Genomic DNA, 14,729 nt, shown 5'->3' with positions numbered 1-14,729 from the left:
CCCCTACATTGGTAAATTGCTTTTTTTAGGTTAGTGGATCAATATATCACTGTAGGAATTATTACCATCTGTAATGATGATAAAAAAAATCCTCTTATGCTTATCGCAGGAACACCACATGGTAAATTATTCTGCTGTATTGCTAAATGCAGATTTATATAACAGATACCAGAAAGCAGTCAACTGGGTTAATAGCATGCACCAAAAAAACCTGCTAATAGTACGTACAGACAGTTGGATATACCAAGAAAATTGTGGAAGAGCTCCAAGTGTACATCTTCTAGGCCTCTAATTGTGTGATTTTTTTAACAAAATACCACCAGGCACATGGGACAAGTGAACAATTCTGCAGACACTGATTACAAGGATTTTTTTTCCCCTTTTTTTGCTTTCAGAGTAGTTTAGAAATGGCATGGAGAGTCGTATCATGGTCAGGCAATTTAATTTCACAAAAGACACCCGTACTTTCAGATTCAGGGTTTTTCTTGATGAATTAGTTAAAGAATATATTTGCATCGTAAATAATTGCAGTGAACGGTAGGCGAGGAGATTGTATGCTGGATTGTTCTTCTTTAAGGGTATTTACTGCTCCTTCATAAGCCTAAGTAATGTAAAGTGCAAGCCATGGGAACAGCCTGGATTAGGGGCCACCTTCTGCCCTGTGTTTCAGTGATGGGAAATGAGCATGATGCAAGCACTGTATTTTTATTTGCTCTTCAGAAGCAATTCCATGCCTTGTTTCTTTAGCTGTGATGTGGTAACATTTTAATTTTTTCCAATCATTATGGTACATTTAATTTTCTTTTTCCCTTGCTGAAACTCTTTTGAAGCTGGAAAGGAATAAACACATCCAAGTGACCAGTGTCTCTGCTGGCCTTTGACCAGTAACTACATCTCAGATTTCCATTACTGCAGCTTTGCAGCAATCCCTCCCCAGAGGGAAGGCTGAAATGAAATAATTTACAAGAATGCTTATTCCAATGAGAGTGTCATCAAGGCACTATAAGAGAATGTGGTATTTGGTACCAGTTTGATTCTGGTCTTGTGTGAATTCTGGTTACTGAAATCTGTACTTTGTGAGGTGGTTAATTGACTGTCCAATTAGAAACGCTTTGAGGCGACCATGAACTTCAGGGAATTTAAAATCCAGAATCTGTCATCTGGTCGATGGTCAAGAGAAGTCAGTAAAATCAAATTGATGAGGAATTTAACAGGATGTACCTCTTTCCTTTTATGTGCCTGATATGCATAAATTAAAGAGATTCACTGTGACTTTTCCAAAATGCCTTACTTTGGGCTAAGTTGTTGCACTTGCTCTCAGACCTGTCATTGTGTATTAAGCAGTACCTAATGACCAAATGTCTGTACAGTTCACAATTTGATATCTTAATTTGTAGCAGAAGTGTATTTTAACCCCTAAGATTTTTGTGTGATGTCTTCATTAGAAGGCTGTTTCCTAGGCTCATCCTTCCTCCAGACTGTGCAATATTAGCACAGTGTAGAAAAGGGAAAGTCTACTTTGCAATCTCAGCTAGAAATATTTTAACACAACTAGAGCTTATTTTTATCATGCTTCAATTTCCGTAGCTTGTTATTTGAGCTTCATCTTTAAATAGAGGCTTTCATCTCAGAGGATCCCAACTACTTCTTGCAGGAGTATTCTGGCAGCTTTTTACTATTGTTTCTTCACAAAAAGCATAGAAAAAACCTTGTTTACAGTGAACTAGGAAGCTGTAGTGCAACCATTACACCACCAGCTGCGCAGCCACCATGTGTAGTGCTGTGATTGCTCAGATGACTTTGAAAATCTCTGGAACCTTCTTCTGTGTCAGAGTCACTATGTATTTTTTAAAAAAATGTATCTGCCTTTTTCTTTCATCTCCAGAACTTTAAAGCCATGGGGTTTTTAACTTCCATTTTTAACTCTAGGCTTGATTTAAAAGTATCTAGGTGTTTTGCATCTCTTTTTGGCTTCATTGAGGCATTGGGGTCTTTAAAAGCTCTGCTAGGCCACACTAATTTTACAGGGGAGGTTTATTATGTAGGTATGAAATCAGACCCCTTACCTTGAGGCCTCCATACTTAAAAATGTTTTTCTTCAGTTGCATCTCCCAAGTATTGATGTTATGTTTGACTGTGTGAACTGCTGACTGAACGTTTCAAGACAGTCTATGAAAGCCTGAGATGAGAAGTGAAGCAGGAGCTGAAATGGAGCAGTACTAAGCTTTTTTAAATACTTCAGATAATTCAGTCACTCGAGCAGCAAGCCCTAGGTTTAGGACAGCATGGGTTGAGGAAGAAGGTTTTCCAATTTTGCAGCTTCTTCAAAATTCTCCTTCAGTTTGGGGCAGGAGGGTGGTACGGACCAATCCTGGAAGTTTAAATATTCTTTCAGCCAAGATGGCAAATGTGATAATGTGCTCCAAAATCCCCTTTGTGACAGGGCAGGCTGCCTCCCCCCAATTCTGCCTGCAGAAGGAAATTGCTTTGAGAAGCCTTTCTCCAGTCAATCATTTCTCTGGTGTAGGGGGAAGGCAGCCTTGGAGGAGAAATGAAAACTCTTAAACCTCCTTCCTCCCTCCCCTTTTGTTCCTGTTAGTGATCCCTGACATTTTGAAACCAGAGGTGATAAATAATTGCAAGGTCACTTGCAGGTTGTCCGTATTTACAAAAGGATTTTTTTTTATTATTTTATTTTGGGGGGGGGGGGTTTTGTGGTTAGATAGCTGTTGGTACAAAAAAAAAAAAGTAATTTCAGGGCATTAGCTATAGAAATATCCCCATTTCCACATTTTCTCTCCTGGAGAGCTCCATAGCTCCTGTAGGAAGGCAGTAATTGAGTATCAGGACTCAGTATGGTAGAACAGTAATAATTTGATTGTAGCTGTTGGTCCGGAAGACCTCAGCCCACGGCACTACAATCAATGCAGTGTTTCATAGGATGGGGTAAGAGGCCATGGAAATCCTTTCTTGTTTCCTTGCACCACGAGGCATGAAATCTGATTAGTCTTGTCCTCTTGTAATTGTGATTTACAGTCCTAAAGCTAGCAGTATGTTCCCAAAAGACCACCTGTATCCATGAGATACAGTGAGTGAGAGTATGCTGGAAAGGGTTTTCTCAACCCTTCAGAAACTGCTGCAGCAACAGTCCAGGATGGTTCAGGCAGAGCTTTAAAAAAGTGAAATCCAGTGTGCTTAAAAATTGGCTTCTGATTCAATTCTAGGTGCCCCACAAAACCAGCCTCCTAAACAGGTTTTTTTCATACCTAAATTATACATGCAAGTTCAGAGATGGAGTTAAGTGGATGGAATTTCAGTGACTGAGTTCAGGCTTAGCTCCCCTCCAGTGTGTCAGTCTGGTCAAGGAAAGGATCCCATGGTTCATACATAGAAATATGTGTGTACACACATAATAAATACCAAAATTTTGTGTCTGAGTGTCCAGGCTTGGTAGCCTTGAATGTGAATACATGTAGTGGTGTCTGAATAGTTAAATTCACTTGCATTTAATTAGAGTGCTTGACAGTAACAACTGAAGGTCTAGGTTATCAAATAATTTAGAAATAAGGTTGTCTATTGAGTTTTTACCTTGGTTATTGAGGCAAATTGGATATTTACTGTGCAAATGGTCACTGTCCATTGGGGGGAAGTAGCCTGCTGACTGAAGATAACAAGGGGACCTAACCTCGTAGCCTCTGGCTGACAAATTGTAATTAAAATGCAGTCCCATCTTCTCAGTGGAATGCTTTTTCCAAATGCTCATATTAAAACTGCATAACCTCATTCATCAGGCACTCCTCTTGCCCAGAGAACAAGTTTCTTTTAAATTGGGAGCTCACTCTGTGGCACTTTACAGAGATCTGCTACCAAGGTCTTTTCACTCCATGACAAAAGCCAAGGGATCCACACAGATGGATTTGGGCTAAGGAATGAGGAGGGAGGTTTTGGGGTAGTGTTGGGCACTGAAAGTCCCCAACAGCTGAGCTTTGTGGTTAAAAAGAGAAAAAGCTTAAGGGAGGGAAGAGGGAGCCTGCTTTATCTTGAGAGGAGCACAGCTTTGTTTCTCTGTTGAGTCACATTTCTTTTGAGACCTGCTAATTGCAACATCTCTCAGTAAGTTACTTACAGCAGTACTGCTGGGTAGAAATTGTGATAAATGCATAAACTGTGTCTTATTGATTTTTGTTGACATTTTACATGCTTCTTATGCGTTCTAAACCTCCATTCAGTAATTGTCACTATGGTACACACTCCTGGATAATGAGAGCAAGAGAAGTGAATGAAGCAGTTTCTTGACCATTATAAACAATATTATTCAAAGCTCTGTATGGGGTTTCTTGCCTGCCCTCCAGTATATCTCTATTTGTGCTCATCCCCCATTGAATTTGCAAGATGATAAATGAAAACCCTTGGTGTTATTTCCTCTGTTAATCATAATAACAGAAATGTTTTTGGAAGCGATTACTTGGAGACTGACGGTAAATTTGAGCCTCTTTAATTTTAGTGCACAGCAGCAATATGGAATCTAGCAGAGGTACTGTAGTTTATTTACCTTCTACTGCACATTTTGTCTAGATTGCTGTACAGAAAGCTGTTTTGTTACATCGTTTTCTTTGACAGAAATTTGTTTCTGAATAAGAATAGTATAGCAACACGTTTTGTGGCTAAACAGCAGTAAGACATCAGCAGCTGTTATGTTACCTGAGAAATATGCAGAATCACAACACTGCCATGAAGTTTGCCTAAAAAAATTCTGACTTCTGATTTAATCACGCTCACCTATCAGCCAGAGGTACATAAGTCAACTTATGTATCTCTTGTATAAAGGGCTTTTACATTAAGGAGAAAAAAAAATACTGCATGATGCAAAAATGCATTGACTTTATTTTCATGACTAGATGTAGTGCTTTTGGGTAATGATCAGGCATTGCTTTCTCTTACTGTTGTTTGATTAAAATGTGAATACAGTCTTGACTTGATAATCTTACCAGGTACACACAGAGCAAAAAAGAAAAGGTATTTTATGCCTCAAATTGATTTACATAAACCAAACAATCTGTTGCTTGTTGGATTGCAAAATGGTTTATTTTGCCCATTGGCCACAGGGGCAACAATATTGTATTTTTGATGCCAGAATGCAGCTTTCATGCATTAGCTCTAAAATGACAATATGCTTTAGCCTCTGAGTGCTTAGATTTGCTTCATTTGGAAATCTTTTAAGTAGTAATAATAATAATGTTTTGAGGAAATTGAGTGGAACACTAAATTATTCTCTGAAACCTAAGTTCAAACTGTGCAAGGCTAAGGGAGCTGAAAATCAATGCACTTTTAAAGTCATTAGAGATCATAAGTGAAATAAGACTGTGTTGCTTTAGCTAAGCTTTTAGTGTGCCATGGTATTATTACAAAATCAGCCTGAATCTGCATTAATTTCACAGTCTTTTTCTTTAAGGTACCCAAGGGTGCATGAAGAATAAAATGTAAATCTCAGAAGGCAATGTTTTTATTAGTCAAAAGGGCAGTGAGTCATGCACTAAAAAGGCTGACCTGTACCATGCCCGGTGTAGGTATGACTGACAATAGTAAAAGGGTGGAAAAATAGCCCAGGAATTAGCCTACTGGCTTTTTATTACAATTTAAAAGGCTGAGGAGAGAGAAAAGTGATTTTTTGGGTGTTCATGCACATAGCTTCAGAATTGTTCAAGTTGGTGGTAGCTGTCATAGATCGAAGAATTATACTTGTACCTAGGGCTCAGAGAAAGGAAGATCATAAAGATTTTTATTTTAAATGTTATTTTCCTAAATGTTGAGACTCCACCTACATTACTGAATTTTGTCTGAGTCTTTTCACCTAGTTGGAAGGTAGACAGTGGAGTTTTTCCTCATCCTTATTTGTACTGTTGTTCTTGGTGCATCACAAAAATGTGTGACTTTACAGACTCCTTTAAATTCCCAATTCAGCTGCCAGTGGTGCCAGTCATTTATTGACTATCCACAGTTTTCCTGCACAAAAGCCATAGCAAGCAGTTGTTAATGCATGGTCTGAACAGACTAAACTGCAATCCAAAGTCTACATAAAAGCCTTACTTAATTCTAACCCTGTGGCTAAAGCACAAAACCAAATGTAACAAAAAAATTAAAAAAAAAAAAAAAAAACCACAAACAAAATTAAATTGAAAAAACCTTTCTCCTCACACATCCCCACCTGATTTTTTTTCTTTCATCTATGGTCAGATTAGCAAGTCAGCACTGTCAATAAATAAACTAGAGAAGTTGTTTATTTTTATGTACTACTGAGAACAGTGTCGTCTTGTGGCCGTTCTCGTAGACTGTGTTGGTTTAACAAGCGTCCAACCCTTTTGTCTTGTTGTTTTTTGTCTTTCCTGCTCCCTGTCCCCTTGTTCCCACAGGCTGTGCGTTTGTCACATTTTCTACAAGGGCAATGGCACAGAATGCAATCAAAGCCATGCACCAGTCTCAGACCATGGAGGTACAGTACTGTATCATTTGCCCTTTCTTTGTTTTCTTTGTGCAAATGATTGCGAATGGTAAAGCCATGCTCTCCTGGACCATATCAGACACATGACAATCACAGATTTAAACTTTTTACCAACTCACTCTACCTCTCTTTCTCAAGCTTATTTTTCTTAATGACCTGAAAGCACACAATGAGGTCGCCGTGGTATCCAAACACGGCTCTTGATCCCGTTTCCACTGGCATTGGGCAGAAACTAAAAATGCTGTGAATACCACTCCTGAGTCATGCTCAGAGTAAATCTGATGAGTAAATTGCTTTTAATTTTAACGCACACGTCCCCAAAGAAAAACCTCGGTGTCTTTTAAATAGATTTTTAAGTGCTGTGGTTTGTGCTGCTCTGAGGAAAATCTCAAGAGATTTAACCTGGCCACGCTGAGTTACTAGTGCATGTGTTTTCCTGCAAATAGAATCTCTTTTTAAGTTAATATAATTTCTCCTTCTTCATGTTGCCAATAAAAATGCTAATGGTGACAGAGCATATCAAAGTGTGGCACTTCCAACAGAGCACCATCGTGGCTGTCCCCTCGTAAGCAACCCTGTTTATTTCCTCCCAGACTGCCTCTACAGCCTCGTATTTTGTAATGATGAGCAAGACAAAACTTTAAACCTCTTCACTTAATGTGACTATAGCTGCAGGCTAACAGTCCCTTCATTGGAGTCATTATCGAATGCCACAGCTTGTCTGGCAATCTCAAAACTTTTTTCAGTCTGTGATTTTTGTCATGGTCTTTCAGAATTTTGCACAAAAGACCTCACAAGTATGAAGTCTGTTCTTACTCTGGATCTTCTAGCTTAACATTGGAGAGTGCATGTTATACTGTATTATGTATACTGTATCTTTGTGTAGTGATGATTTTTCTCAGAGGTGGCATTGATGTTATGTGCACTTGTTTCTTTTTTTTTTTTTCTTTTTTTTTTTTTTTTTAATTTTATTTCTTTTTCCACCAGGACCTCTCAATTTTTTTTAATTTTCATTTTCTCAGTGATTTTTCTTTGCAATGCTCTAGTCTCCCAAAGCATGCTGGGTGCTAAACAGTCATTATTGCGTCATGTCGTTGAGCTGCTTTGTGTAACGAGCCAAGGGGGGAGACCAGGGGTGGGAGGGTGGAGAGAGGAGGATAAGAAGATAAAAAAAATCAAGCCAGTGCATGAAAATGTCTCTAACTATTTTCTGTATACTACCAGTAATGATATTGGCATTGCAAAGCTATTATTGTCTTTCCAAACATCATGTTTGAATTTGGTTGAGCTTCTTTTATAATCGATGTGTTTTCTTTTCAGTGCAATGCATTTTTAGACTCTGAGTATACAGTTTTAGATGAGAATCTGCCAATGACATGAGAATAATTGAAATTATCTTTACTAGAAAGCTGATGTTATACAATCTGTGCAGTCTGACAGGATACTGTGAAAAAACTGCCACTTTGAGTCTCCGAAATAATACTCGTAGTAATTTGTCTGCCATGCACTGCTCCATTAATTCAGATCTGTATGTTTTACTGGGTTTGATTCCAAGTAAAGAGGAAATGCTTATTGGTAATACTCTGTTTTACCTATATTTTCCATGTGTTTTAATGTATTTTTCTGTCTAGCAAAATGAAATTTACACAGCTCTACTTCAGAAGATGGTACAATTAAAGAGAGAATTAGACAGACCTCTCAGACAAATTCTCCCATTCTCCTGTTACATGCAGTGCTCCAAAAGAGCCTGCATCCTGATGTGATGCTCCTGTTGACCTTAGTTCTATAGAATAGTTACTCTTGGATCAAATGCTTCTCAACACCTTTAGTGACATCATCAGTGAGATCCCAAAATCTGCATGGTGACTCCAACTGTTTTCCACTTTGAACATCTGGGTCTTTGTGTCAGTTCAGCTCAGGCTGTGAGTCCCTTCTTAGGAACTCTGAAGGGATACTTGCTCCAGCTCTGTGGGGGGCTCAGCAAAGTCTGTACATACTCTCTTGCCAATACACAGAAAAATAGGAAGCCAGAACCAGCTGTTGGAAAGAAAATGGCACTAAATGGGGTGGAGATACCATACCATTGAATGAGGAAGGGAGATACACCTTATGTATGTGCTGGGAGCTTCCTCTCAAGATATAAAACGGAAAAGCACGAAACAAAAAGAATTCTTTAAGCCAAAAAATTTTACTCACTTTTGCTTGTAGTTTTCTAGTAAAAAGTTAACTTGGGGTTAGTGTTAAATCTCAACTCTCCAAGTGGTCCTTGGACATTTTTGTTTGGTGGGTTTTTTGCAGACAAAAGTGCACTGGGAAGACAGTGTATAATACACAACTACATTTCATTGCAATTACAGATTTGCAGATTTAAAAAAAAAAAAATCCATTGTTTTCAGTTCTTTGGCGTGCATTATTGACCAAGGTGAAATTTCAAAGTGGACCAAGAAAGAACAATGGGGCTGTTAATGTCCAGATGAGCACATCTCCTAGAATAATAAATTCTCCTACTGCTCTTTCCACCTAACATTCTGACCTCGTTAAATCAACTGATTTTAAAAACATAATTGCTGGTCTAAGTTTTTGCTCTTCTGTCTCATTTCTGTCGAGGTTATTTTGTTTGTTTGTTCAAGCCATTCAAATGCAGCACCAGTAGAAGACACTAATTTGTTATGATGGAGTAAATTTGATGCAACAATAACAACTCTTTTCTCATATAGAGGCACTTGCTACATATAATTTCAGTTTTCAGAATGTTTGCTCTCTTGAAAATGATGAAGTGATGAAATATAGAGCAGACACTGAAAAAAAGAATTATAGATTCATAAATTGCAGAGATATTGTTTTTATACAATTTACTGACATTTAAACATTCATAAATTTGATGTAAGCTGTAGTGTTGAGTGCTGAGCTGCTGAATTGAGAACTGAAATAGCCAGATAATATTTCTTCCCTTGAAATTCATTTCTATTTCCTTGGAAATTCTTCTGCACATCTAGGTAGAAGGCAGTGAGTTCTGGTTTTAGTTAGCCCAGTGCTACCAAATCTCATATAAAGTAGAAAGAGAGTTTGCTTTTTAAACAATGCAAACAGAAAAATCTGTCTCACACTCGTCACCCCGAGCTCCTTTTTTGTTTTCTTCCTTTTTTTTAATTTTTTTTTAAGGGTCTTGTTTTTAATATTAGTATGAAACATCACTGGAGAGAGGTAATTGTGTAATAAGCTGACTCCTTCATAATCTTTATTTGATTGCTGGAGTGGTATGTATCTCCTTTCTTCCTCACTGAAACACTGATAGACATTTTTACAATGAAACACACAGGAAAGGTGTTGGAGGTGGAATAATAAATCACAATTGATGATTTTCTAAGATCATTCCAAAGGAACAGTGTTGACAGGAGATCTTCATACAAGAGATTTTATTATTCTGGTTTATTTCACCATTTCAGCTGATGACTATGAATATTCTTATCTATTGTCCTGGTGTGAGATTCTTCAGAGAAAAGGTACATGGCTGCTTTTTGTAAATCACAGAGGACAGGAACCTCTCTGAAGATGTTGACAGATGTGAGAGCAGCCATGGGAAGTTAGGTTAAATAGCACCCTGCTCCCCATCCCACACTACACAATTTGGCTGAAGTGCTTCTGTGTTTTTTGGACTTGAGTCACCTCTCACTCCTACCATTGTGTTCAGATTGAAGTTAGACAAGAAATTAGTATTACAAAGTGTGGCGGGTGGGGGGAAGTATTCACTGGATTCTATGAATTTGGAAAACAGTATGAAATGGATTGACAGTTTCTATGAGTCACAAAATGGTTGAATAATTTGAAGAACTGAATCATTGCAGTATATAGTTTGCTCCCTTAGTTTGAGGAGATGAAGACTTGAAAGGTTAAAACATGAAAACTTTTTTTTTTTCTCTTGGTGGGGGAAAAGAAAGAGCGGGAGCAACAGAGACATGTTTTTTATTCATATGTCTTGTTCTCTCAGTGACTTTGCCCAGGAATACCTGACCTGAAGTCCCAGGGAAATATCCAACTTACCTCAAAAGTCTGTCTGGTCCATGACCCCCTACTTCTTCTCAAGGTTCCCTCAGACATGGGTGAGGCATAGGCTGCAGAGACATAGGTTCCTTCTCACAGCCTCCCTATTTCTTAAGCTGTCTTACAGCACTCCCTTAACACATAACAAGAGGCTTTTAGAAGGAATAGTAGAAATAGTGGCAATTGGGAATGGGCTTCCCCAAAAATCTGTCATTTTGGTCTGCATCCTGCCCTTTGTTCACATCTTAAGGGTGCTTGTTACAAAGGATGCCTGGGAGCAGACTGCAGGTAGGTGAATTGTCCCAGCATCATCGTCCTTTGTGCCCTCTTGAGACTTGGGGGTCCTTGATACACTTTGATGACCTGTTGGTGCTGAGCACTGCACTGAGTCAGTTCCTCACAGTCTATTCACACTGGGCTGACAAGCCAGCTGCACCCAGTGGGACCACAGAGCCAGCCCGTGGTGGCAGGGGGGTGTTGGCTGTGTGGTCCCTGGCAGCAGGGAGGTTGCACACCTCTCGCTTTGGAGAAAAGCCTTGAAAACAGACTGCAGACAAAGCATCACATCCATCTCATCAGCTGTGAAGCTTAATTAAAGAGGACTGGTACACATCGCTGTCTCTGGCAGCAGTTTTGATAGCTGAAAGGAAAAAGAGAGCCCGAGGAAAGGTGCTTTGTGAAAGGAACTGGGGAATCAATAATTTCTCCGTAGCCTCTTTTCCTAAGATGCTTCTGGTCCTACATATGCCAGTCAGAGAGGGTGAGCCACCAGGTTGTGCCATTGCTTCTGGCCCCGTGGGTCACGGCTGAGCTCAGGATGCAGGGGTGACTCGGTGGGGTTTAACACTTCTGTCTTTCCTGATCTGTCCAACCACAGGGCTGCTCTTCGCCAATCGTGGTGAAGTTTGCTGATACCCAAAAGGACAAGGAGCAGCGGCGTTTGCAGCAGCAGTTGGCACAGCAGATGCAACAGCTCAATACTGCCACTTGGGGAAACCTCACAGGTCTCGGAGGACTCACACCACAATACCTAGCTGTAAGTGACTGTGTTACACTGTATTTATTTGAGAACCATGGTAAATCGGCTCTAGTAAACTCCTTGCAATAAATTGCTGAATCCTTCAGGATATGGTGCATGTCTTCTACATAAAAAAACTCGGTATGTTTATCGCATGGTCTAAAAATAAATAACCATGAATTAGAATAAACATTTCAAGATGTGTCAGTGCTGTCCAAGGCAAGGTTTAAAGTTTACTTGTGCTGCAAAATAAAACTTGATTCCATTACATTTATAGTTCTTTTCAATGTCAGAGTCCATTTTTCATAGCTGGAATAAAATGTAAGTTCTTCCTTAGGGGAGGACAGATAGGCAGCTGAACACTGTAGGGGCCATATCTATATGGTGCAGCCTTTGAACTAGAATGTTGTGGCTCAGTTTTCTGATTTTCCACATTTTCATTTTGGACATTGCTTTCACTTGAAGTTATGGTCCTGTCAATATTAAATATTTGTGGTTCATTCTACCTGGTACAGAAAGCAAAGATGGCAGGGAAAAGCAAGTTGTTTCTCATAAATTTATAATGGTATTTTCCTTGGTCCATTTATAAGATGAGAAACAGACATTAGCTGCTGGCCCTGCTGGGGAAATCTGAAATGCACAGCCATGTGTCTTCAGTCCTGGATGGCCAGGAGAGAATTCCAGGCAGCACAGCTGAGAGGGAGCATCTGCATTTGGTGGCTCTGGAGCTGGCTGAGCAGCTTTTGGATCACTTGGAAAGTTCCTGATGGTTCCAAGTTAGACAAGCAGATACGTCCATATATATATGTAGTGTGTATGCATCACTATATAATTTGTATGCATACAGTGTTTGGGTGTAGTGATAGAACCATAAACAGCAATTTACCTGGCGATTAAAAATATATATTAGTACTGAGGCAGGCTAATTAATACTGAGGTAGACTAAGTTGTTATATACAAATAACCATCTAATGACTATCTGTGTGCTTGATTCATAAAGATAATAAAGAAACAACTGAATTCAAGGGAGTGGGGGAGAATGGACTGTGATTGACAGAGATGAGTTATGGTAACTACTAGACTACAGAGGGTTGTAATTAGTCACGCTATGTTGGTTTAAATAGATTTAACACCTGGTTGTTAAAAAGAATAAATTGATTAATTGTTTTAAAGCAGCAATGTTATTGAGTTTCCCTTGTGTCTCTGTGTTTCTTAATAGAGATTAGACATTAATATGGATTTACAGCATTGACTCTAGGGATGTTCATTCCAACAGAAGCAAGAGACTATATAAAGTTAAAGGAAAGAATAAATACTCCAAATGTGAAATGATAGCTCATTTTGGTTTTATCTTCATTTGTTACATTAATGTCAGATAGATTGCTGTGTTGTGTTGTTAATTTGCAGCTTCTGCAGCAAGCAACTTCCTCCAGTAACTTGGGTGCCTTCAGCGGCATTCAGCAAATGGCCGGTAAGTTAAAACCCGTTTCATTTTGCTCCAGCTGTTTTGTATTCTTAAACTATTGAATTCTGTATCTCTAATAATCACATTGTTGGGACTGGAGGGGGGTGTTGTGTATGAAATGTGGCAGATGTATTGGCAGGGGACAGCTTGAGGTTCAACGTCAATAGAAACACTTTCTCCCCTCTTTCAGAAACTGAAATTAAACCCAGTGCTCCCAGGTTGTGCAAACAGTTTGTCTTGCATTAGTCACCTGCCATTTGTCCAAAGTAACCAATTGTAAATTGCAGGAGAGCTCTTAGTCCCTGCAGCCATATCCTACCCTATGAAAAGTGTCAGTAAAGCAACAGCAGGATTACATTCTAATTTCCAGTGAGATTTCTGTGTCCTGAAAAATCAAATTAATGGCAGCCCTCAAACATTTTAATAATAGGTGCTGAGTAGAAATGTTCTGACCTTTTTAATGAAACCCAAGATTACAGGCCTACCTTCAGTATGAATTTCCAGGCTCTTTTTATAATCATGGAAAATTAACTGGGTGCCTTTTTGACTTTGGAACCCTAGTTGACAAAATTACACAACAGAAGCTTCTATGTAAAAGTCTAATCTTTAGTCTGGGGGAAAAAAAAAAAAAAAAAAAAAAAAAAAAGAATGAAAAGGGAAAAAAAAAATCAAAGCGTGAGTGGATTTGAAAGCCAGCTAGTTGGAGGGTTTCTTAGTAATGAGCTGTGTGCCAGTAGTAACTGATGTGTAGTGATTAGCAAAAGGTCACTCCCACTGTGTGACCTACCATGCTGATACCCTAACTTAACATGATGCTAGAGAAGGCAGCATGTGCAGTAAATCAGAGCACAGATGCACATTATGCCTGCCGCGAGAAACTGTTAAAAAGCTTTTTTTCTTGTTTGAGGGGGAAAAAAAAAGAAGCACAAAACCCCTAAATTGCTACATTAGTTTATTTTAATCATGAGCACACTGAATCAATGAAATACAGCATTGCGCTTGCTTCATCATCGCAAAACAAGGGCTAAAATATTCAGAAGTCTTTATGAACAGCATTTCTCACTCTTCTTTTAATCCTGGTCTTTTGCTTCTTCTGCTTTGAATGGATCCTGAACCACTTTAACAAGTATAGATACACCACACTGTATAGCCATACCCCACAAGGTATTCTTTGCTCAACCATTATATTATGCCATTATTGCAGTGACATCAGAGACTAATGTGAACCTGCTGTCTGACAATATAAATTGGCCTACAGATGACAATATCTCTGAATTATTCTCTCTTCCTCAGACCTGCTGGCAGTGCTTGCTGCTTCTATTATGTTACACTTGCAATCTAGCATTTTTTCATCACAAAAACGTATCTTAATATGATAAACAGAACAGTCCTGTAACAGTTTTATACTTGGCAATTTTGGAAGTGGCTTTTTGCTCAGAGATTGTGTTTAATGTTTTCATATTTGGTTAGGTCTACAAAATGAAAGAATTGAGACACTGAGGAAAAATAATGTGATACCCATTGCTTGGAAGTTTTCAGTTGCTTGTTTCTCACCCTTAGAGATTCAGCTTTGTCTTCAAGAACTGTGTTGAAACTAACAATTGTAGTCAAGTAATTTAAGGGTGGGCTTTCAATCTAGGTTGTGATTTTCTGTCTGAAAATCATATGGTCTTGAAACTAGTAGAAAGTCATCTTAAGAAATTGTA

At 38.8% G+C, this 14,729-nt stretch overlaps 1 protein-coding gene across 15 annotated transcripts in view; it reads left to right on the top strand.

The window, feature by feature from the left end:
• Positions 1 to 14,729, top strand: part of CELF2 (CUGBP Elav-like family member 2) — a 374,712-nt gene that overhangs the window by 310,434 nt on the left and 49,549 nt on the right. For 14 of the 15 annotated variants that reach the window (XM_071734175.1, XM_071734168.1, XM_071734172.1 and 11 more), the window contains 3 exons: positions 6,411 to 6,490; positions 11,418 to 11,576; positions 12,966 to 13,029. In XM_071734175.1, coding sequence (XP_071590276.1) covers positions 6,411 to 6,490; positions 11,418 to 11,576; positions 12,966 to 13,029 — 303 coding nt within the window. The remainder of the gene's footprint in view (positions 1 to 6,410; positions 6,491 to 11,417; positions 11,577 to 12,965; positions 13,030 to 14,729) is intronic. The other variant, XM_071734178.1, reaches the window with a different exon arrangement.

This window comes from Heliangelus exortis, chromosome 1 (assembly GCF_036169615.1).
Source record: "Heliangelus exortis chromosome 1, bHelExo1.hap1, whole genome shotgun sequence".
Classification (NCBI taxonomy): Eukaryota; Metazoa; Chordata; class Aves; order Apodiformes; family Trochilidae; genus Heliangelus; species Heliangelus exortis.
The sequence above is the reverse complement of the archived record's forward strand: the minus strand, read 5'-3'. Positions and strand labels throughout refer to the sequence as shown.